General features: G+C 36.1%; 1 protein-coding gene across 4 annotated transcripts in view; it reads left to right on the forward strand.

Annotated features, from left to right (window-relative positions):
- The window catches only part of cntn5 (contactin 5), a 108,794-nt gene that overhangs the window by 26,795 nt on the left and 57,206 nt on the right, over positions 1 to 24,793 (forward strand). For all 4 annotated transcript variants that reach the window (XM_041995789.1, XM_041995790.1, XM_041995791.1 and 1 more), the window contains exons 2-3: positions 6,639 to 6,757; positions 17,208 to 17,417. In XM_041995789.1, coding sequence (XP_041851723.1) covers positions 6,703 to 6,757; positions 17,208 to 17,417 — 265 coding nt within the window. In that variant the 5' untranslated portion in view covers positions 6,639 to 6,702. The remainder of the gene's footprint in view (positions 1 to 6,638; positions 6,758 to 17,207; positions 17,418 to 24,793) is intronic.

Raw genomic sequence — 24,793 nt, forward strand, 5'->3', positions numbered from 1 at the left:
CCTGCTTCACCTTTGATGGCTTTATGGATGTTCTTTACGTCAGCCTGAGGATAAACAGCACTTCTAAGCAGACAACTCTTTGTGATGAGTGACAAGTGAAGGTGAAATCTTGACCAGCTGAGGGGGTGGATATGGTGGGACGAACAATCCACTGAAACACACAAAAAAGAATTGCACAACTTGAGTTCTATTTTAAACCTCCTTTACTCCTATAGAAATGCTTCTTTTTAGCTTTGCAGCTCCTTGGTTAGTCAGGTGTAGGGAGATTTAACTGCTAGTTAGTATCTATATGTTTAAGCACAAATTAGAGCAAAGTGCCTTGTTTAAGGCTGTGATTAATAGTAGCACTTGGAGGACGAGGAAACTCGACAAAAGAAGCTCATCTACAATGTTAACTTCATTTTTGCTTGTTATAGTCAAATCAAGAGCACCGTCTCTCACTTAATCCTCTTCGCAAACCTGGTTCTATATTAGTTGTTAGTAAGAGATTGCTTTGGCTTTAACATGACTCAACAACAGGCTTATCTAAAATAAATAAATAAAAAGATGTCCTGCTAATAAAGGGCTTGTCTTGGTCAAAGAAGCGAAACTGCAGTAAAATTAATCCTGCATATCAAATTTTAACTTCAACCCCAGCACTCAGATTAAAAACCGCCACCATGCAGAAAATACTTAATGTCAAGAGCTTAGTTATTTGTGTAGGCTGAAAACACATATCACTAAGGAGTTTTATCTCTAAGTTGTGTTAAAAAAATATATAGATCATCAATTTCTTTAATCTGTTTTTATCTCAAGTTTTCATCTCAACTAAAAAAATAACATGCCAGTAAAAATGAGCACATCAGAAAATACTACAGTAAATTGTAACTGTGGCAAATAACGATTTCAAAGCTTGTGCAAATGCTTCCTTGTCTCATGGCTATGTTTTTCTTTTTTCACTTGCTAATACATTGTCAATGAAAAAAAAAAAAACAAGTTATACCGGTTTTTCTTTTTTGTTATTGTTGTTGTTGAAGTAGGCAAAATGTATTAGGCAATACTTCTGAAGGAGTAAAATAAATAAAGTCTGAGAAATAACTCTCCATTTCGTGTTTGATACATCACAGGCACATGTGTTGTTAACCACTCAGGCAAGCAAAATCTACAACAATGATCAAGTGTGCTCTCTCCTCTCAGACACTGGTGATGAGGCTGTACAACACCACGATTGACTGATCTCAGATCAGCACAAATGTACACTTGGGACATTAGAAATTTTGATTACCTTCAAGTTGTGGAATAAGTTAGAGACACGAGTGAGGGAGATTAAGTCCAGTGGTGTATCCATTAATCCCAGTTTAATCTGGAAAAGTTTGTCAGAATATTAGGTGAATACTGATTGACAGCTGGATGAAATCAACTTGTCCTTCTTGGGAGGGCGGGAGTTGCTTTTGGTGGGGGCAGGGCGGTCCCCTAACATAATGGTAGGTGAAACACTTTTGTGTGCAGGACACAGAATGTGTCCAGGTGCTGCATTTCCACTATTTAGAGTTCCTCCTTTTGCATTTTTTAAGTTTTAAGTTTAATAACTCATATATATGTCTGAAAAAGAATGCAGTCTATCTATTACATAAGTTACAAGTTGGAAACTTCTGGAATGGACTGGCGTGTACCCTGCCTCTTGCCTGATAAATGCTGGGATAGGCTTTAGCTTCCCTGTGACCCTGGAATGGATTAAGCGGTATAGAATATGCATAGATGAAAGTTGGAAACTTTCCCCATCAATACACAAAATCAGAGTTCTGACAAACATGGTACACATACCATTTTCTGCAAGGGCACATGTAAATGTACATAGTTAAAAATATCCTCATGCAGTTTGTGTCACACTACCATATACTGTACTTGAAAAAAAAAAAAAAAACTAACTAGTATTCTTTTAAAAGTACAAAGTATCTGCAGGCAAGCGGTTTATGAGAACTGTGGGAATGTTTCTCAGGAGATATTTGTTGCGTGAATAAATATTGTCTACATTTGTTTTATGTGTAAGACATCATGTAGAAATGAAGCAATGAGACCAAGTAGAAGCATCACATTAAGAACCATGAGTAGACCTTGTTGTTCTCTCAGCTTTACCTCATTAATAATTGTCTGACTGAACCCAACCCCACAGTCCCTTATGGCATACAGCACACACTTGCAAAAGTTGCAGGGAACTGTAGAAAAGAGAAATTTACTCTGCTGGTTTTGTAGACAAGTAAATATGTCACATAGTTTCAGTTCCTACAGCTAGTAAAATATCTTCTTTGTATTAATTAAAAGGATAGAAGATCAAAAAATGCAATTTACTCCACCACATTCATGTATTTCTTAACCATCACAAGAGTGTACACACCAGCTGCTGATGGAGCCCTTATGCCACCACCTATGGGACCCAATTTAGCATTCAGATATACTAAAAAGAAAAAAAAAAAAGGATTTTGAGAGACTCCTTCACACTTTTATAACAATAAAGTTGGACTGCTGTAATGTTCTGTATGTTTGGGTTAGCCACGTAGCTCTCTCTTCTGCAGGTGGTCCAAAATGCAGCTGCTTGCTTGCTGATGGGCACCTGTAAGTCAGAGCACATCTCACCTGTTCTGGCTTCACTTCACTGGCTCCATGTTGGTTTGAGGGTCCATTTTAAAATTCTTCTTTTAACATATAAATCCTTGAATGGTCTAGCATCACACTATTTTACCTGCTTCAGCCCAACAATCTGTCACGACTTTTAAAGTCTGCTGACCAGTAGCTCCTGGTCATTAAGAGACGAGGCTGAAACTTAGAGGGGATCGGGCTTTCGCTGCGGCAGCACCAAGCTGTGGAACCAGCTGCGTTATTAAACATGACTTGTTCATGTTTTATTGTTCAGCACTTTTGTCAACAGTGTTTTAAAAGTGTTCTATGAAAAAATAGAATTGGACTGGATTGGAATTTAAAACCAAATCAAAATTATGTGCATGTTTATTGTGACTTGTTGCCATTTTTTCGGGTATGCAGTGAAGGGCTGTAAGTGTTGTGGTTGATGGGAAACTGAAAACTGTGTCCAGAAATGACATACCAGGCAGATTCTGTGAGGCTTAACAGGCAAATGGATTGAAATTTAAGTGGTCTAGGTACAGACACACTTTATCTGATATACACACAGGACCGACGTTCACTCAAAATGATAAAAACTTAACAATAATCAAGACAGATTGACATTCCTCTTAGCGTAAGACAAATGTAACATAGGAATTGTATTTTCAGGTCAGCTCATGCTCCCAAAATATTTAGCAGATTTATCCCTATTCGCTAATGTATATTTTTGTCTTTAATTTAAACTAAATTTCACAATTACAACATTTGAAAGCATTTAAAGGGTCCAAATAAAGTCTTTTTACTGAAATTATTTACTGAATATAAATATGGCTAATCCAATATTTGACTGGAAAAGTATCTCACAGAAGTGAGTACACCCTTCACATTTTTGCTAATGTTTCATTATATCTTTTCATGGGACTATAGAAATTAAACTTTGACATAAAGAATGTCAAAGTTTAGTTTTTATAGTTTGGTGTCCTGTATATCAAAGTTTCATTTCTATAGTGTTGTCCCATGAAAAGATATAATGAAATATTTGCAGAAATGCGAGGGGTGTACTCACTTCTGTGAGATACTGTATCAGTGGCAATTGTTTCCAAACATTAATGAGACATTAGAAATTATATAGAAGATTGAATATTTTCACTTGGAACTTATTAAATGCTCCTTAAATGTACACAAACTTAAATTAAGTTCTCTCGTGCAACAAACCAATAGCACTTTGAGGCAATTTAACATTGCCAGCATTTTGAAGCTATCTTTCAAAAGGCAATGATAGCAGAAGTGAATCAAACGGTAAGCTTTTTACAGCTCTGCTAAATTTTAAAAAGGAAAAGAAATGAACAGCTCAAGCATTTTGATAAGACATTTGTGGAACCAACACAGCAGGGAGCTGAAGCAGCTTAGTAAACCAGCAGCTGGAGAACAAACATCTTTGCAGCCCACACTGTGAGAGAAAGGAAAAACGTCATGAGACAAAAAATGTGCATGAAGTTCTTACCTAGTTGATTCTTCTTGATGACTGTTTGTTGTTGGCTGGTGATAGAATATTTCTGGCCAGTTCTAGCCATCAGCACATGACAGAAGCTGTCTTAATGAAGGCGCTTGTTTTTTCTTTTTTTTTTTTTTTTTTTAAACACCTATTTTCCCGTCAGCTTAACTGTGCAGTTGACTGATGTGAATTTTACTCCCCAGTGAATGTTACTACAAGCAGAGCAGTTGCATGGATCACATATTCACCAAGCTATTTTTCAAAGCTGCATTCTTCAAAGTCATTGCACTTTGATGGTAATTGTAATGTCTATGACAGAAATATTAGATTATTATGTGTTTCTATCAGGGCTCATTGTCTGCAAGTTCCCAAGTACTTGGACTCGATCTGAAAAAGTGATATTTGTGAATCTGCTGTATAGTACTAAAGGTAACGCAGCACAAAGTTTGTTATGAAAAACATGCTCCAATCATGCAAATGTAGTAGAGATTACAATAGAAATCTAGAAGAAAAAAATGTACCTCTGTTCCCTTAGGGTTTCAACACACAGTAATTTTCCACTGATAGGGCACATTCACGATTTCCCCACTTCACTGCTTGCCCTCTATGCAGTTTGACCAATCTGAGGAAAACTTCCTCAATATGCTCGTTTGAGAGAGACAATACCCAGAGGAGAAATTTGTTCCAGGCTCCGAAATAATTACAACTTATTTGAAGTTGGTACAAAGCTAATTAAAGGTATCCAAAATTATTAATTAATTGAATGTAAATTAAAATGTCAGGTCCACTTAAAAAAATTAAATGAAATAAAAAATAAAATAATAATAATATAAATTGAGATAGCAATAAAATCCATTTAAATAATCTTTTTGTTTTAATTCTTTGTCTTAACACTTCCATCCAAATGCAGGTGTTTTTCTTATTACAAGGCACTAGATAATGAGGCAAATCCAAAGAAGAATAAATTATGCATGGTTAGTGACTCTGACATTTTCTGGACATTCTTCCATCAACCCTTAGAGCTGTCTGTGTCACTGCATTTGTGATATAAATGGCACAAACAACTTGGATGAAGATGAGACACACTGTCAATGAGAGGAGACAGACAGAGAAATAAAAACAGGGCTCAAATGAATGCATGCTCTTTTTTAGATAAATGGAATGAAACACTTCTCTTTCATAGAGATGAATGGTGCTGTGGCAGAATAACAAGGTCAGCACAACTCCCTTTATAGTGTGAGCCTAGATAAACAGCAATGTAGCATCAGCATAGTTTCTAAATGGACTTATGGAAATAATCCATAAGCATAGCTGCATTATACATCGATATCTCCTGAGAATAAAATTTGTTTTAGTGGTTATGTTTGGTTCTGTACTAATGATAGTAATATTGAAAACTACAGTGATAAAAGGTGCGATGAAAGACCCTTGTTTAGGGCAAAACTGTTATTTGAAATAAATTATGTTGTAGTGTTTCTTGTTGGTGCTCACTGGATCAAAAGAATTGGCAGTTTGTTTTTTTTAAGGGGTTGGGTGTAGGCCAAAAGGTTTTTCTAGCTCAGAATTTGCTTCCTTCTTTTAAGGGCAGAAAAGAAAAGAAATGACCAAAATAGTTTTGCTTCAGGTGGATCCAATCAGCAAACAGGAGGCCCCGTTGTTGACTGTTGTCAAAGCTGACTTCCATCCAAAGCTGACATGATATGAAGTTTTGTATTTTAACTTGGAGGTTGTGTTTTTACAGTTCTCAAGAGAATCCAGCTGTCATACAAAGCAAATGCATAAATAAATTTTCTATGCAGCAGGATTCCTGTGTTGGGACAATGATCGACAGCATTTGTGAAGTCAGTAAGGAGTTGGATTTTGTTGTTGTGAGTGTAAGTTCATGGAGGTGTGTTTGGGGATAAGTCAGCTTCCTAAAGAGCCTCTCTTGTAGGTGAAAAAAAATGTTTAACCAGTTTAAGTGTGGGAGGTGCATTAAAATTCAGGTAAACAAATATTTAATTGAATGAATATCAGCTGTGGAGGAAAAGATAAATATACTTTTTGTTCAGTGTCCTTTATGCACAGCAGCAGTGTATTCCTTACCCTGCAATCAAAGATACTGCACTGCCAGTCACAAACTATTCACACTGTGTATTTGAAGCATACATGTGACACTTCAATAGCCTTGTTAGTGATGTGAGTGCCAGTCATACTTTGATTTCATGAAGCATGTTTGATTTTTCTTAACAAAAGACATGCAGTGAATGGGAAATGAATAACTCTGTAGACTTCAAATAATTAGGGAGCATGTGGAAAATCCAGGAAGTGATAGTAGAGAGTAACTCACTGTATAATTTTACATGAAACTGTGATGTGGGTGCGAATATTTTATGTGTGACTCCCCTGTGGACCAGATCTTTTGGTTTGAACATCGTTGTAGTGATGAAAAAAGTGAGCCAGTCCAGTGATTTGGATTAGCAGCTGGTGCAGAATGCTTCCATATGCATATTATAAGTGACAGTATAGCCTCTCACCTGATTTTTTTTTCTCACTTTGTTGGTAGGCACAGCTTTAATGAAGAAGCTGACTTGCTAACATTCTTGCAGAAGGGACCCTCTTCATCAAGTATGGGGTCACCATGGAAACCACTTCTCTTCCTGTCCGTCATCAGTGGCCTTTCAGGTAAGGAAATCAAAATGTTCTGCTGGAGATTACAGTAGGGGATGAATGTAGTAAATAATGCACATAAATGCTGGCTTTACAAGAAACTATGGCATTTGTTAAAATCTACAGTAATTACATGGCAGTTGACAGTTTACAAGACAGTGACAGTGACAAGACTTGAAGTTTCCTTTGCATAAATGAATTATGGAGAAATTTTTTATACTTTGAAAGAAGGAATCTGTATCTTTGAAAGTTTGAGTTTTGTATTTGTCTGAGGAGCTTTGCCAGTTGTTTTTTTTCTTAGTCAACTACTGTATTTGCCTGATGCAATTTTGCTGTGGTTTTATTGACTGACAAGTATTGCTTGAGAAATACTTTTTCACTTTGGAAAAAGAAAACAGAACTCCCTTAATCTGACAAATACCTTGAAAGCATATTTTCTGCTTTTGTGACCCAGCAGCAATCAAAACTTCAACACAGCAGCCCCTTAGAGCTTAATTTTCTGGTAGCATATCTTTGCTGGTGTTTTGAAGTGTCCACTGGCAGTGAGTGCACAAATTTATGCACACATTTCTCCACTGGTCAGTCCAGAGCATGCATTAGCCAGTTTAATGGATTCTGCCCTTTTAACAGTTCTCACAGCCCACCAGAAAAGGGTTCATGCACTCTGTGGCTCTTTCCGAGCTTCATTTATGGGAGTTTAATAAACAGCACTGACCTCACTTGTCTGCTTGTTAAACCATACTATTATAGCAACAACTGTTTCTTAACTTGTGAGCCATTGTCTTTAGGGACTGTTGAGTAAATTTTAGTTAAGTTATTTTTAGAGCAGAGAGAGACAACGTTTTTTTTTAAGTTAAGTATAACACTTTACATAAGCAAAGTGATGGTTATGCAATGGAAAAACTCAACTTTTATTTTGTTGGTTCATTTATTTATAGCAACAAAGAAAATGCTTAAACATATAGTAAAGAATACATTTTAGGAACACCCTGCAAGGAAAAAAACAGCAGTTATTTATTTCTTTATCAGGTATTTAAAATAAATAACAATAATAACATTTTTATTTATTTATATCATTTTTATTATTTTAAATTCCAGCTTCTCACAATGCACAGAAGACAAAGCAACAACCCAGCATCAACATATAAAACTGGTTTAGGTTGACAAATCTTTGATTTAAGGGAGGGAACCGTGCAAGAGGTAAAGATAACTACTGGAATTATGACTGCCAGTGTGAATGCCAAACAAAAAAGCCAACATTGTAGTCTCCTGTAGGGCTGGATTATGAGCAGTCTCAGTACTTATAACAAGAACACTCGCACAGTGACAATGACATACAAAGTAATGAGTCATTTGTGATAAATTTCTATTTGGGTCACCCTTTATCCTTATAGTCAGCCTGTTAAGCTTCAGCAACATGGATGCAGAGCTGAGACATGCGGGAAAGAAAAAAGCCAGGAAGGAAAATGAGCATTCAAAGGGGTGCAAATAATCACATAGAGTAGTTACTTAATATTTATAGTTTTCTTAAGGCAACCAGCAGGGTAGTGTCTACAGCAAGATATGCACACAACCTTTTCAGACAGAGACAAGATTCTTAGTTTCTCCACCTTCTGAAAAGATGTGAATGTTATGCTAAAATAAAACAAGCTTTTCCATCATCATTAAAAACTCAAGCCTTCCGCCAAGTGCACAAAAAAGCCAAATTCTGGCCTCTAAAGCTGCTTGCACTACCATTAGTGAGGAAGCTGGCTAAACAAACCTCTTATAATGTTAGTGTAGAACCCAGCGGCAGGCCTTTTGTTTATTTGCAAAAGTACACTGGGAGATGTTGTAATTTAATCATGAACAATTTAAACTACTGTCTTCAAAGTGTAATGAGCACATCCCCAGGGATTGTGTTCATGACTCATGTATGCGTGGGAATGTATGAGAAAAATGGAAAAGCTAAATAAACTCACAGCTTATCACTGCTGCTTTTTAGCAGTTTATAATCAAACATTTTTCTTCATTAGAAATAGCATATCACGAAAAGTTTTAAGAGCAATATAAAGAACTTATATGTTATTACCCCCAGAAAAGGTCACAAAAACATAATGTTGAGTATTACTCATATTTTACTACAGATGTAAAAGCAATTAACCTTTCTGATAAAAACAAATGGAAACTTAAAAACACTAATTGTTTTATTAACTTTACTGGCACTGTACAATAGTATCCTATTTCCCTCCTTGTTTTACTATTCTGCAGTGCCATAGCTTGCTCAAGGCACTTCTACTTAGTAGACGTATCAGGCTTAATCACTGGGTCAACATTTAACCTCAGATTATAATATCATAGGTCTTGTTGCCTCTGATGAAGAGCAGAAAACACTTCAGTTTGGTGGATATTGGCACTCCTTAGCAAATTACATTTCAGATTCAATTTGTTGGTCCTTTGTGGTACTTGAAGCAGATCAATATACAATCAAGTGAAATTACAGTCAATTCCTCAAGAGAAAACAAAAGGTACTGTTATCAGGTTGTTAACATACTGTGCTGCTATGCATCGATTAAGAAAACTTTTTATTTGTTTATGTATTTTTATGGATAATCCAAATTCAAATAAATTTTTTTTCCTTTAATATTATGTTAAAATATTTAGTCTAATGCAGTGAAATTGAAGAGTGATGAACAGATACAAGATACAAGACAGAACAGCTGCATAATGCATTGACATACAGAAAATACATGGACTTGTTAAAAGCTTTTTTATATCTTTCTAATGAGAACTTGTATTTGTTCATTTCAGCATACGTTTATTTTCTAATGCCACATTTATTTGATATAAGGGAATTTTATTATTTAATGCCAGTTTTATTTCTGCTGTCTGAACCAGCCTGACTTTGTCTGACTCACTGGGTAACTTCTGACCTTCATTTGAGCATAAGAGATGGAAATTATTAGAAATCCAACATGAGTGTTGCTTTACTGAATAAAATTGCCTTGGAATAAATAAATGGATAGTTATTAAAGTATTTCGCTGAAATTTAATTAGCGTGGCAAGGTGACCAAAAATCGCTTAGAAAAATTAAAATAGGCTTTTAAGTAAAAACATTAAATAGAAATATTTCTTTGTGAAGCTATGACAACTTCTCTAATCATGTTAGCTCTATGGATTTTCAGGATTTATTTAATAGCTTTTATTTATTTATTCATTCTTGTTTGTTCACATTTATTCACAATGACTGAAACAAAGTTCCATAGGATCCTTGCTTTGTGTCTAATGTCTACAGTTGATAAACCCATGAGTGTCATCTCAAACTAAATGTACTTTTGAAAGTTATTGAAAAGTAACCTAAATCTCTGAATACTTGAAATGGCACTACTGAACTTTGGCAGATTTCCCCACTTTGTTGCCCCCTAACCATGGCTAATTCTGCATTCTTTAGCATATCTTTGCTGGATCAACTATGGTTCATGTCAAAAACGGCAAGTGTGATATCCAGTTGTTGGAATCCTACACGGTTCCATAAAGCAAAGCCCAAACGTCACGTGATGTTTGAACTGGAATACAAACGTGTGAAATGCAGTTTCTCAACCCCAGTACGCTGCATGGCAATGATGACTGTAGGAATGTGCATAATGAATGTCAATGTCTCATCATAACAACTCAAAAACACTCACTTTTATTACTTTAAAAATCCATCTAGATGACTTGCAATATTTCTTTATTTTTTAATTTCTTAAAATTGGAGACAGTTTTGACTGGCTGAAATTTTATAGTTAAGACTTTTTCTTAGCTTAGGAAATTCTTCTAATGAAATATTTGCATTAAATAAAAAATATTAATTAAAAAAATGCCATGTGATCATTTGGCTTTAACAACATTTTAACAACAAACTGTCTAGAATTTACTGAAAATAAATCTGTATGTGTATCAACAAAACATTTTATTGCCTGGAATGTTTTATGTTTGCTTTTTGGTTGTTAGTAGTGACTGGGGAACACATTCCATTTCAGTGACCTGAACATTCTAGGATAGAGGCAATGAAAGGAGTATTTTTCAGAGGTGTGTCTGGGCACTTCTGCTCTCATGGAAGGGGCTGCGGTTCGGGGAAGGTCTGGGGTTTTATGCCTAGTCGGCTGCAATTTGCACCAGATAAGTATTAGAATCAACGGTATATGATACTGTCACAAATACTGATACAGATACTACATTTTGTCTAACAAAGAATACTTCTTCATCTTTTTATTTTATCAATACACACTGTGATCTTTGAAAAAGTGGGGTGTAAATAATTGATTAAAAAGACAAACTACTATTAGCTTTTTTTAGTTTTTGGACTATTGCCTTAAATCCCTCTTGGGGCCATTAGGTCCACATTTGGTTCCTGAGGAGAGGGATTGACACTAAAGTATCAATCCATTAGTACTAGTATGTATCTGATAACAATGTTGGTTTTAATTCTTTTAATAACTGAACTGGTCAAACCACCTTGTATTAGTAAAATTGCAGAAGATGGATGGATGGATGGATGGATGGATGGATGGATGGATGGATGGATGGATGGATGGAGGGATGTGTTTATGTGGAGAAGTTGTTTATTTCAACCAGATATTTGTGACCAGTGTTTCTTCACAACAGTGCAGAGAAATGGTTGTGCATTTAGCACTAGAGTTATCAGAAGTATTCCACATTATAGTAGGAGTGCCACACTCCAAACAGGTTTTCAATGTCATTAGCAGCAGGGACTAAGAGCAGCTGTTCCCACTGATACAATGCTGTCTTAAAATACTTTTGACATCATGGTTTATGTAATGGATCGTTGACCTACTGTTCACTCTGAATACTCTAAAACTCCTCACCTCACTTTCAAGACAGTATATTCCCTGTCCGATTTTTTTTTTCACCCGTCTCCTTTGTCGAGTCCTTTTTCATTCTATAGATATTTAAATCACATAGAGGCAGAGAGGTCTGCACAATTATATTTCTCTCATGTTTAAGTGTGGGTTGGGCAGGCATGATGTCTGGGACCTTTTTTTTCTCCCCTGCAGTCATCTACTGATTGAAATAAAATGTTGCTTGGAGTGTTAAGTGTGGAATGGTAATTCAGCTGTTCCTCGGCTAACTCTGAGGTATCTAAATATTACAAGTGGGTTGCAGGGAATATAGAAGTGTAGTGCTGTATAAGTAATGCATGAAGTCATTTTCACCAAGGGCAAAAGAGTCAGACACCAGAAAAATGGTTGTGTGTGGGGAAACGAATAAGTATTTGCATGCACTACACACAGCTGGACCATGCAATGAATATATTGCTTTGATTGTACACCTTGAAAAATAAATGCTAAGATATGGAGCTGGCTGTGGTAAAAAGTCACCTCCAAAGCCATAAAGGTTTTGCATTTCCCAATCTTCTATCATCCTTATAACCCCAATAACAAAGTTAATGCCAGCAACAAGGAGCAAGCTAACTGGCTCACTGGCCAAGATTCTTTGTGCTTGGGCAGATAAACTGTACTGTATACACAAAATATGGATTCTGTTTTTGATCCTACCATCAGGGACTGGTGGAATTCCTCCAGCTGGCAGGGAAACCTGACTTGTGATAGTCTCTTTTATACTCATAACTTGGGTTGGGGAAACAGGAAAAAAAAAGAAGTCATTGTTGATTTCTGTGAAGTTGGGCAAAACATTCAAGTCTTGGCAGTCAAGCTCCTTCGGCGTGCCTAGTGATCAACACTCTAATCAGCATCCAGGGATATTTCATTTGGCATTTCAGATTACATGAGTACATGCAATAAGTTTGCATCTTGGTGACAAAGATTTCAAAATGGCTTTGTTATTTCAGATCATGTAGCCTTAAACCAGATAGAGAATGTTTCTTGCTACTCTTTTATATTTTAAAATCACAAAACATGCAAATATTACCTTTTGATTTTGTGTTTTTTACGCTGTATACCCAATAAGTAAGAAAATGAGCTGCAGTTAAACTGAGTATGCTGAAGACTTCCACACTTCCCATTAGAAGGCATGACACATCAATATCATGCATTATACACCACCACTGTGGTTTCATTGTTACTCTGGCAAGGTTGAAGCAACTTATTCAATCCTCTCGATAAAAAAAAAAAAAAAAAAAAGACTGGATAAAGCTTTCTAAGTAGTCCACTGTGATAGGAGGTGAGCTGAGGTTGCATGTGATGTATGGATTGTTCCATCTGTAATGATATTCTGCTGAATAAATGGTCTCAAGCATAATCAGCTTCAGTCAATATAATCTCCCTGTGAAGGTCTTCATTAATCTTACAGGCTATGGCTAATCATGTCCGTCTACTTGAGCCCCCATGAGCGCGTCACCTACTTACTGTATGTTATTCTAATTAATTTTTCACATCACAGTCCAGAGGCTGCAGGCAAAACCTCACAAGACTCACACATTGTCCCTTATGCAGAGTCAGCCATATGACACAGTGAAACTATGAGTTTTTCATGTCTCTCACCTTACTTAACTTACCTCTGTTGCGTAAAAAATTGTCATTCTCCTTTAAGCTCACCTTCACCCCTGTCAAGGATTTGTTTGCATGTTAAGTTCCTTGATTCAAAGCCATGCGAGTGACCTAAGTTGGTCAGACAGTCCTGCATAATGAATGTAATCTCCATTAAAGCAAACCAAAGTCTAATAGTTGAACATAAGTATGATAATAAGGACAAGGTAACAGGATCGTTTGGCTTTTTGTTCTACGTTCAAGTATATAATGACTTTTGCTGCCTTTTTGATGTTATCATAAAGGTGGTGTTAAGACCTGAGACGATAACTGATGGCATTGTGCTGGAGCTCTCAGAAATACAGCAGGTGCAGCCCTTTTAGCAACAATGACTGCCTCTGATTTTACGCCCTCTAAAAGATAGGGATCAGTGGGATCTGCAAGGGTCATTGCTTTTATCAGATGAAGGTGACAGCTGACAAAAGCAAGTGCCTGTCGGCTTCAGTAGTCAGACAAACAAAAGAAACTTTCTTTTTTCTGTGCTGTATGTCTTTAAGATTTAACAACAGAATGGAATGTGTTTTTATTTTTTTTCTGGGAAATTATATGATACATTTATAAGCCCCACTTGACAAAACAGAATACAAAATGTGTATGTTTTTATTGACTGAATATCTTTGCAGCCCCCTTTGCAACCATAACAGACATAAGAAAAGTAGTGTAAGCAAATCTTAAGGTATGCCAGTTTATTGCAGAGTTTGACACAAATTGCAGTAATAGAAGGTGGCCAAATATATCCCTGCATGGTTGCTATCATCCCTATTCTGTAAACTTAAAGGGAAATGTCAGGATTCTATCCAAGTGATGATTTTCTTTGGTTAAACCCAGCCATTAGGGACCACTGTTTGCTTGCTGCTTTGGTACTCAAAGATAACTTTAGTCCACTACAACATCTACTGCAACCCTGAAATATCCAGAGGCTGTTTGGGTAAAACCAAGGTCTAAATAAATATATATATATATATATATATATATATATATATATATATATATATATATATATATATATAGAGAGAGAGAGAGAGAGAGAGAGAGAGAGAGCTAAATAGTTTTTGGATTTTGCCTCTTCCCGACTAAGGACAGCAAACAATTATGACGTATTACACCATACATTCATACATATGTAATTTGTGAATTCTGACTGTGTAACCATAAAGCCATGCCTTTTGAAAAGATTTAATAGTATTACTTGAACAATTAGATCACTGTGCTTGACTCCAGAATTCAGTATATGACATTTTTAAAAGAGAAGCACTACATCTGTTTATATTTTGCTAATATTAAGCGTGCCTATTTTTTTTTTTTTTTTTTTTTCATAACTCATTTTTTTCTTGCTACTACTGATATCAGCACACATTCGATCAGCCTTACTGCAGACAGCATCCTGTCTCTTCATTAGGTAAATGAACATGTCATTATTTTTACTGTTATAACCCAATGGCAGTCGTATAAAAACAAAACACGTAAATGAATGTAATTGGTACCATTGTAAATGTTCACTTTGGGTCAGTTGGATATTTCATTTTAAACTCTTTATCAGTAGCAACAGATGACTATCATTCTGCACCGCACATCCGTTCCACTGCAAGCACTCCTGTGGTATTCTTTATGGTTTTGGCCCAGACTGAATCAGCACACTAGTGTTTGTACTTAACTGTTATGAAAAGGATTTGTATCCTAGAATGTTTTGCACATTTTTGCTTTATTCAGTACTTTTTTGTCCAAATTACTTGACTTTAAACAGATCTGACAGTTCCTTTAAAACAAATATGCATTAATTTCTGAAGAATCATGTTAATGATAACATTGTCACAACTATTAATAAAGTGAAACTTGATGTGTGTATTATTAATACAATTTAATATCACAACGAGTCTGTCAACTGCTGATGATGAGATATGAGATTTGCATGTACAATACATTTTCTGTGAGTGGAGTGAGCCTTTTGCACAGACAGTGATTCGAACCTTGGCTAAATGAAGACAGCGCAGCTGTCATCTTTTACCAGCATCAACCTACTGTGTAATAAACCTCTTCCATGTCATCACTCTCAGCTTTTCTCATCAACACTGAAACTGTCACAGCACAGCTGTCACTCAGAGAGAAGTTGCATTTGTGTATGTATGCAACAAATTAAATGCATTTGGATGTGTAAATGTATATTAGCGAAACATTCTAGGCTGAGACCAAGCAATTAAAAGGAAATGATGAAAAACTGTCATTAGCCATTGGTTTATTATGCTATATATAACACTGTTTATTTATTTATTTATTTATTTATTTATTTATTTATTTATTGTGAGTTTGCTGCAATCAGGCTGGTCTTTCTGTAATAGGTCTTATATGTTGAAGCTATGCTACACCACTGACTGATTTAGTGTTTTAAAAAAAGTAGTTAATTTGTGTTCAGGATTGAGCTTGAATTCATTTACATTAAGTTGCTTTTCATTAAAACAAATTCTGATTTATAAATCACTTTTCACAAAGGTGCTTTACATAATAAAAACAACAGAATAGAATACAATTAATACATAGAAATAAGCATAATATGCTGATATTGCCAGGAGATGATGAGGAGTGAATTAGGAAAGTCTTAAGTATGTTATTTATTTTGTTTTAATACCTGAAGCGAACATTTCTTAGCTTTTCTTGCTGTGGAAGATCATTTTCCAGCAGTAACTGTTATGAGCATCAGCCGTGGGAAAGTGGTTTGTACCCAGCTGAGCTGATTTTTAACATGATAAATGAATTGACTACCATGACTACAACCAACTACCAGCTGCTTTGCGATTCAATTTCAAACTCACAATACTTTTAATTTCAAACTGAGCTCCATATCCTGCTGTACCGGAGAATATGTTATACAGTAATTGCCACACTCCATTTTTAGATAGCAGTATTTTTGCAGCTGACAAGTCCCCAAGGACACATAATTACTTCTCAGTTTTATTCAGTTCCTTTATAGTACTTTATCATGTGCTGCAAAACTCTCCCATCCCCCTTTGCTGAACTCTGATTAGACTCTTCCTGCGCTTCAAGTTTAGTCTTTCTTTTCAGTTTAAGCATTGTAAGTGCATAGAAACTGCTCCAGATCATTTTATAGCTGCGTATTATCAGTTGTCATGGGAAAAATTGTGTTGATTTTGACTGGTTTTATTTAAGACATTACAAAGGTCCAACAAGACGTCCTACTACCCAAATAAAGCAGTTTGAATTCGTCAAGAATATGTAATAGGAGTATAGAGTGATGGTGAGTGACAGTTTGCTTTTTTTATAGAGGATAATGTTCAGAACCTCCATGGACCCATACGGAAGCAGTTCTCCTGTGTTGTTATATTTATCTCTTTATTCAGTTTGAGACTTTGATGACAGACTGAGTGAATCTGTGGTTTCTTTTAGGAACTGGATGTTTTCAGGCACAGCAAATGACTGGTGGTGGTGCAGATAAAGACGAGACTGTGAGAGCTAAATACAAAACTCCCAGTATTGTTCTTGGAGGAGGAAACATTTTAACAAAACAATTTTGGCTCTTTAAAGTTTTTTGTTTGTTTTGTTTTTTTGACTAGTATTTGAAGGTGATCTGGAAAAATCATGTGTTGTTAAGTGGATTCAGGATTTAGACAGGCCTGTATTTAGACTCCAAAGTCAGTTATTTATTTATTTTTTTTGTTTTTTAGAGCTATGTCTGAATTGTGACCCTTCTTTATTGAGCTGCCTCTACTTTTTTGTTTGGTTAATGTGCTTGTCTTTTGCATGCTAATTTGTTGATTTATTTATTTATTATTTTTGTATTCCTCATAGAATGGAAACCTTCATTCATCAGTTTTTAACGCAATAAGATAGGACATAGAATATTCCTAGAGTACTATTCTCTGTAGTAGAGTGTGCAGTGTGTTTAAATGAACTTGCATTTGCATTGTTTTCATCTGTTTTTCTAGACTTTTCAAGAGCTGTTGCAGCACGGCCTCTATCATATGCAGCAGTATTACGAATGAAGCAAGACAGCTCATCATCAGTGCTCAACTCGCGTGGCAGATCTCGAGAACACCACAGTGGTGGGCTGGGGACTCCTGGCTGGCCTGCTTTCTCCAGCCACCCCCTGTCAGCCCTGAGTCTGCTCAGCTCTCAGGAGGACTACAGGAGTGAAGGTAAAATTAATGTTGTGGTTGAGCGCCTGCTTTGTTTGCTCTTGTCTGAACCAAAGTGGAAAAGTTTTGCTTCTACACTTTTACTGATAAAAAAAGAAAATGTATACAAAAGAAAATATAGGTAAACCAGATCTATAATGGGGCTATCTTGAAAACATGTCCCCCCGTGTAGATTTGATCTGCAACTTTGACCAAGGATAATGAACACTAGAACACTATAGCAACATTATTTACACATTGTGGTGTCCTTTTAGTTGGTTTAAGTTAATAAAACAGGAAGAAAAGAAAAGCTGAACACAAGAGTTCATTATGATTATCTGTAACGAGTAGTTTGCGTTGTTAGTTATCAGAATCTCCTTAAACTCGTAGTGTTAAAACCTGCTTTTAGACAGGGATTAAATTCTCATCCCTGACCATGTAGCCATGTGGTGCAGGACTGAGACCCAAATGTTCTTATGGTTTTAGTGCAAATGGTTTCATATGGGTTCAGATTATAATGACCTCCCTTGCTTAAGTGACCAAATCCAAATAGGTGGACACTCCAAAATTTAACTGGACTCTTCCAGATATGACTGGTGTGATTCCCCGTTATCTCAGCACTCTGCTAAAACTATGCCCTTTCTACTTTCAAGTTTTGTATGCAGTCCTGTCTGTTTAGATTTGCTCTGAAAATGAATGTTAAACAGTGTATGGTCTGCAGCATCCGGGATCAAGCCCTTTGTGAAATTGAAGTGGGATCAGGACAATATCCGGCAGTTATTTTTCTGTTCCTGTCAGTATTGAGGGTAGAAATTTCATAGATATCTTTGTCAAAACGGAAGATTCAGTATACCACATGTAGCATGAAAACATCATACATTTTGTGTGTCAATTTTTGTCCAAATTTAAAGAATGAATTTTCCAGAGGGTATAATGAGACAGCCATGCATCAATATCTGATTGATCATATTCATGCTTGTAGCATTTGAAGTACTTAATAATGTAAATCGGAAGGAGTTGCATAATTGGGAGACAGGATCAGTACATAATGCAGTAATGCGGTCAGTTACATTAAAAATCAGGCAGACAATATTTTTTTTTTATTTATTTTATTTTATTTATTTTTTGCTCTAAACTATTTACTAATCATTTCTTCTATCATTGTGCTTATTATCCAGTCTGTTTTTTTTTTGTTTTGTTTTTTTTTTCAATTCTATTATCTCTATGTAGCTGTAAAATAACATACCCTCTCTAGCCAAGGTAGGGGTAATGCCTCTCTATTGTCAGTGGTGACAAGCCCATTATACCACTGCACAGGATTAATGTTCAGTGGATTAAATGGATGCTAAGAATTAATGCGCTTTTGGTGCCTTAAAAGAAGTAATGCTTTTTTGGCTCTGTGACTGACACCTGGCCATGGTACTTCAATTTGAGCAATCTATACAACCTGTAGACTTCTGTGTGTGCTTGTTTTTTATGTATTCACACGTATGCTCATAAACTATACTTCATATATTTCTATTTTAGATTATTCAAAAAATGAATTGCAGGTGGATAAAGATTGTCTTCACTGGTAAAACGATTCAGTTTTTTGTCATATTAAACCAGATATGGAAGACCTTTATGTTAATCAAACCCATATTTGATATTAAACCTTTTCTTTTGGCTGTTTGATCAGACCCTTTTTTTGGGGGGGGGGGGTTACAATTTAGAGTTTAATTATACTTGATCAAATCAAAGCTAATGACTTATACTGTCATTCTTTGCATATGCTAACTAGTGTTAGCCTGTGACCCAGGAACATCAACAAAAAGTAATAAGTTTCCCCAGCTTGGCTTTGATATCATCCAGCATCACTTCCTGATTTTAACATCCCTTAAGACAACACTGTCTCTGTGCATTATGTTTTCTGGTTGTCTCTCTATATGGAAGCATTTAAATTTGTCCATTTGCACCATTTTTCTAAAGGTGATATCTAAGGAATCCTGTCTGCTTCAACTCCTGGATAAACTGATCAAGTTTTGGTTGTCAGTGATGACCTTGAAACCGTAAAGATGTTTTCGTCTACCCAGAAGTGTGTTTTTGTAGCTTCTTTTCACACGATCCATATTTTAAGCACTTTGAACTGCTGTTGCTATCTTGGAATGGAATTGTTTGCATTTATACTTTTTTACCTTATCGAGGTTCTACAAAGCACTTTTAAATAGCATTTTTCACTCATACAGCACTTCTTGTAATAGATTTACACTATATGCATTGTTTCTTTCTCTGTAACTCACACACTGATGAGCATACCAGGAAAAAATGGGGCTCAGTGTAGGGGTGTGCAATGTCATATCGTCCTTGGTAATACTAATAATTTAATAAGTACATTTTATAAGCAATAATTTAATAAGTAGAATTTTTTTAAATCGGTAGAAATTGTAATATGTAATATTCACTAGTGCTGGGCAACTATTAAAATTTTTAATCACAATTAATTGCATGATATGTTACACGCAAAAGGTCTCTTTCCTTTAAAAGAAGGCCTACAGCTATATAAAGAAAATGTAGTAAATTTTGGTTTACAAACACTACATCAGTGGTCCCCAACTTGCCACTCTGGAGCCGCAATTGGCTCCTTGGACCTTCCACAATGCCTCTAAATACGTGGCTAAAATATTTTTTAGGATCTATCTTTCCTGTCTTCAGTTTGGAAACCAGGGACTTTTTTTTCTGCTTTAGATCATTTTCCACAAATATCTACATCCCTTAGAAGAAAGTCTGTTTATACTCTCTTTATAAAGGTTTCTTTATTTTAAAGCTAAGAATGGAAACAAAAGTATGGTTCTTCAAACATAACAAATACTCTATGGTGGCTCTTCATTGAAAAAGTTGCCTTTCTGAAAAGTCTCGTAGCATTTGCAGCTCTAAAGGAGTTTTATTTACCTGGCTGAGGGAAAATGGTTCTTTGGATTAGAAAGGTTGCAGACCCCTGCACTAAACAAATAAACAGATTTAGCAGCAGTTTTCTCTTTAAACAGCAACCGTTAAAATTATAAAATCAAATATTTATGACAAAGAAGGATGAAATGTTCAGGATTTACTAACTAAAGGTTAAAAAGTCAGTTGGATGAATTTAAAGCTGTGAAGCTGCTTCCTTCTAAATACAGAAGGAGCAATATCTGATGAATATCAGCATCAGGTGAACAGACAAAAAGCAAAAAGCATATGCACCAGATCAAATGCAATGCCAAATCAAATCATTGTGTGCAATTATGCCTCAAAAACAAATTTAGTGTTTCTGCTTGCTGGGCTTTACATCTTTGTGAATTCATCATCACACAAAGAAACAATTCATTGTAAAACACAAAGCTCAGCTCTCTTTTGTTCTAAAATTCTAAATAGCAATATACCATTAGTCTGCTTGGTGCATCACCTCAGAAGGCTGCAAAGAGCATAGGACTCCTGAGAAACAAGAGTGATTTGAAATAGTAACCTAACTTTCAGAGTGGAAACAATAGACCAACACTGTGGTGTAAGGGTACATTTGTGCCACAGACAGTACAGATTTCAGAAAAAGATTCATTATCAGGAGCACCTGACTTCAAGAAACATCAGAGTGGAGCATAGTCATACCTATACATGTTGAACCAATTGAGTAAATTTAAGAGTATGAAACTCAGTGGGCCCAGATTTTAATTCTTGCATTGTGTAACATCTTCTGGCTAAGTGCCAAAGATTCTAACTGTAACTAACTTTAACATTTTATCATTAGATAATTAGACTACTTACTGATTATTGGTACAGTTTAAGGGGTAGTTTGTAGCAAAATCAAAGGACAGATAAAGAAAAAAAAATGTATATGTTAAAAAATGTGCTTCTATTGGTATCTTATCACTTTACTAAAAAAAGTGTCATGTTTTTATTCTCTTAGAATGACACTTCTGTCTACCTGAGGTGAACATGGCAGCTGCCACATTTGTTTGGGATAAGCAGCACCTTTGAAAGGCACATAGAAGAAGTAAGGCAAGGCAAGGCAGTTTATCTGTATAGCTCATTTCATGTACAGGACAATTCAAAGTGCTTTACATAAAACAAAGACATTACAGATATTTAGAATAGCAAAAGGCATCAACACATAATCACAATAAAATAATAAATTACATTAAAATGATTAAAAGCAAGATAAGTTAAAAAAGTTACCGTGCAGATTTCATGCATAGGCGCATGAGAAAAGAAATGTTTTTAACCTGGATTTAAAAATGTCTACATTTGGGGAAAGTTTAATCTCCACTGGCAGTTTGTTCCACTTGTTTGCAGCATAACAGCTAAATGCTGCTTCTCCATGTTTAGTCTGGACTCTGGTCTGGACTAGTTGACCAGAGTCTTTGGATCTAAGAGCTCTGCTAGGTTTATATTCTCTGAACATATCACAGATGTATTCTGGGCCTAAACCATTCTGGGATTTGTAAACAAGCAGAAGGGTTTTAAAATCTATTCTCTGACTGACTGGAAGCCAGTGTAAAGATTTCAAAACTGGTGTAATGTGTTCTGATCTCTTAGTCCTGGTTAAAACTCTAGCAGCAGCGTTCTGGATGAGCTGCAGATGTTTAGTGCTCTTTTTAGGAAGTCCTGTTAAAAGACCATTACAGTAATCCAGCCTACTGGAGATGAATGCATGGATAAGTTTCTCCTGGTCTTTCTGGGAGACTAAACTTTTAATTCTGTTGATGTTTCTGAGCTGGTAAAAAGCTGTCTTAGTGACAGCTTTGATGTGGCTGCTGAAAGTCAGATCTGAGTCTATCAACACTTCAAGGTTACAAACTTGGTCGGTGATTTTAAGAGCCCGAGTCTCCAGGTGTTTACCAATGCTGACCCTCTTCTCTTTGCTACCAAACAGAATAATCTCAGTTTTATCGTCATTTAATTGTAGGAAATTCTCCCTCATCCAGGTGTTTATTTGCTCCAGACACTGACACATTAAGTCTATTGGACTGCAGTCATCTGGTGACAGAGACACATAAAGTTGTGTATCATCTGCATAACTTTGATAACCAATGCTATTGTTCTGTAATATTTGACCCAAAGGGAGCATATACAAGTTGAACAGAAGAGGTCCAAGGACTGACCCCTGGGGGACTCCACAAGTCATGGCCACTCGCTCGGATTCATAGCTGCCGATCGTAACAAAATAACTCCGGCCTTCTAAATAGGACCTGAACCAGTTAAGAAGCGCTCCAGAAAGTCCAACCCAGTTTTCCAGCCTGTGCAACAGGATTCTGTGATCTACAGTATCAAACGCAGCACTGAGATCCAACAGAACCAGGACTGATACTAGACCAGAATCAGTATTCAACCTAATGTCATTTAACACTTTGACCAGAGCTGTTTCAGTGCTGTGATGAGGTTGGAAGCCGGACTGAAATTTATCAAGATTTCCACTTTCATTTAAAAAGTCATTAAGCTGGTGAAATACAACTTTTTCAATAATCTTGGAAATAAAAGAGAGGTTAGAGACAGGTCTATAGTTGTTCATTATAGAGGCATCTAGAGTCCCTTTCTTTAGGAGTGGCTTAATAGCAGCTATCTTTAGTGACTTGGGAAAAATGCCTGATGCCAGTGAGCTGTTAACTATCAGTAGGAGATCACTTTCTACTGAGGTAAAAACTGTTTTTAAAAAGTCGGATGGTATCATGTCCAGAGTGCATGTTGTTGATTTCAAATGCCAAACTGTTTCTTGTAGGACTTTTAAATTCACCATTTTAAATTGCGACATGACATCAGAATTATTTCCGGGTTTTAGACACAGACTAATTTTCTTGTTTGACTGTGTGGAATTAATATTTTGCCTAATTGTTTTAATTTTTTGGCTAAAAAAGTTTGCAAATTGGTTGCATTTCTCAGTGGAAAGGAGCTCAGGGCTTATCTGTATAGGAGGATTAGTAAGTTTTTCAATCATAGCAAACAGAGTGCGAGAATTGTTGACATTCCTGTTAATCATTTCAGATAAATGCAGCTCTCTGGCCTTGCACAGCTCATTGTTATAGTTATGCAGGCTTTGTTTGTACAGCTCATAGTAAATTTGAAGTTTATTTTTCCGCCATTTCCGCTCAGTTTTTCTGCATTCTCTTTTTAGGCTGGTAACCACAGTGGTGTTTCTCCATGGTGTTTTCTGTTTGCTCAAGTTGCCCTTGATTCTTATCGGTGCAACAGCATCCATTACATTCAAGATTTTCAGATTGAAATTATCCAGGAGTCCATCAACTGACTCTGCACTGGTTGTTGGTAACATAGCTATGGCCTCCACAAACTTAGGACTTGTTCTTTCATTAATGTACCTCTTCCTAACGGAGAAGCAGGTTGATCAGGACAGATGATCTAATAGGAGGGTGAGGAGGGGGAGTAGTACCTGTAGTGCAGTCATCACTGCACACGAGGTCAATGGTTCCATTTGCAAATGAAAATATGTACATGTCTGGAAAAATTTTGGCTACTGACAGCCGGCATTCTTTCACAATCGTTTCTGGGATTTGACGTAATTTCTATGCCTATCTTTACCACCAGATGTCAGTAATTCTTACACAGTGCACCTTCGCGCTAATCAGAAAAATCTTTGTCAGTGAAAATTTTATATTACTTGGTCATTTTAGTGGATCTGGTATCTTTCAGGGTTCATATTTAAGTTCATTTTTCACTTATTATATTTGAAGTGGAAGATTGCCTTGATTTTATTCTTCCTTACTCACATTTACGTATTCGTATCCTCATTTGTCCGTTAACAACATAGCAGACCTGGATTCAAAGCATCAGTCACCAATTTTACTCAGTCAAATTAGCTGCCGCTAAGTTTGGAACACTCCAATATTATCATAATGACAGCAATGGCCTGAAATCTTTTTTTCGATGTTTGCAGCAATGGATTTATAGAAAAAGCTGCTACAGCTTGTTCAAAATTACCATATTTTTGTAGGTACTCTCCTAACCTTGTCAACAACAGTATCCAACAATCATTCTTCATGTGCATGATCAAGTATTGATGTGGTGTGTAAGCATTAGGAGGGGATAGGTCGATGTACCTTATTTATGTGTGTGTGAGAGAGAGAGAAGGAGATAGAGAGTTAGAGCAAGAGATGGTTGTGGGGTTTCAGAACTGCATGAATAAATGTATTATAAAATCACCACCAAGCCAAGATTTTGTTGTAAACTGCAACTACTTACTGACCAGAACATGTTTTAGTAAGGGGCCTTGCATTGGAAGACTTATCAAATTATTCTACAAATATACAGAAACAGTGAGAAGAGATTAAAGATATCAGTATCTCACTGATGTCATCACTCTTCTAACTATTCTTATCTTTAACCATGCCTTGAGTCATTCAATAATATAAAATGTGAAAGTCAGCCGAAGTGGGAAA

This window comes from Melanotaenia boesemani, chromosome 9 (genome assembly GCF_017639745.1).
Source record: "Melanotaenia boesemani isolate fMelBoe1 chromosome 9, fMelBoe1.pri, whole genome shotgun sequence".
Lineage (NCBI taxonomy): Eukaryota > Metazoa > Chordata > Actinopteri > Atheriniformes > Melanotaeniidae > Melanotaenia > Melanotaenia boesemani.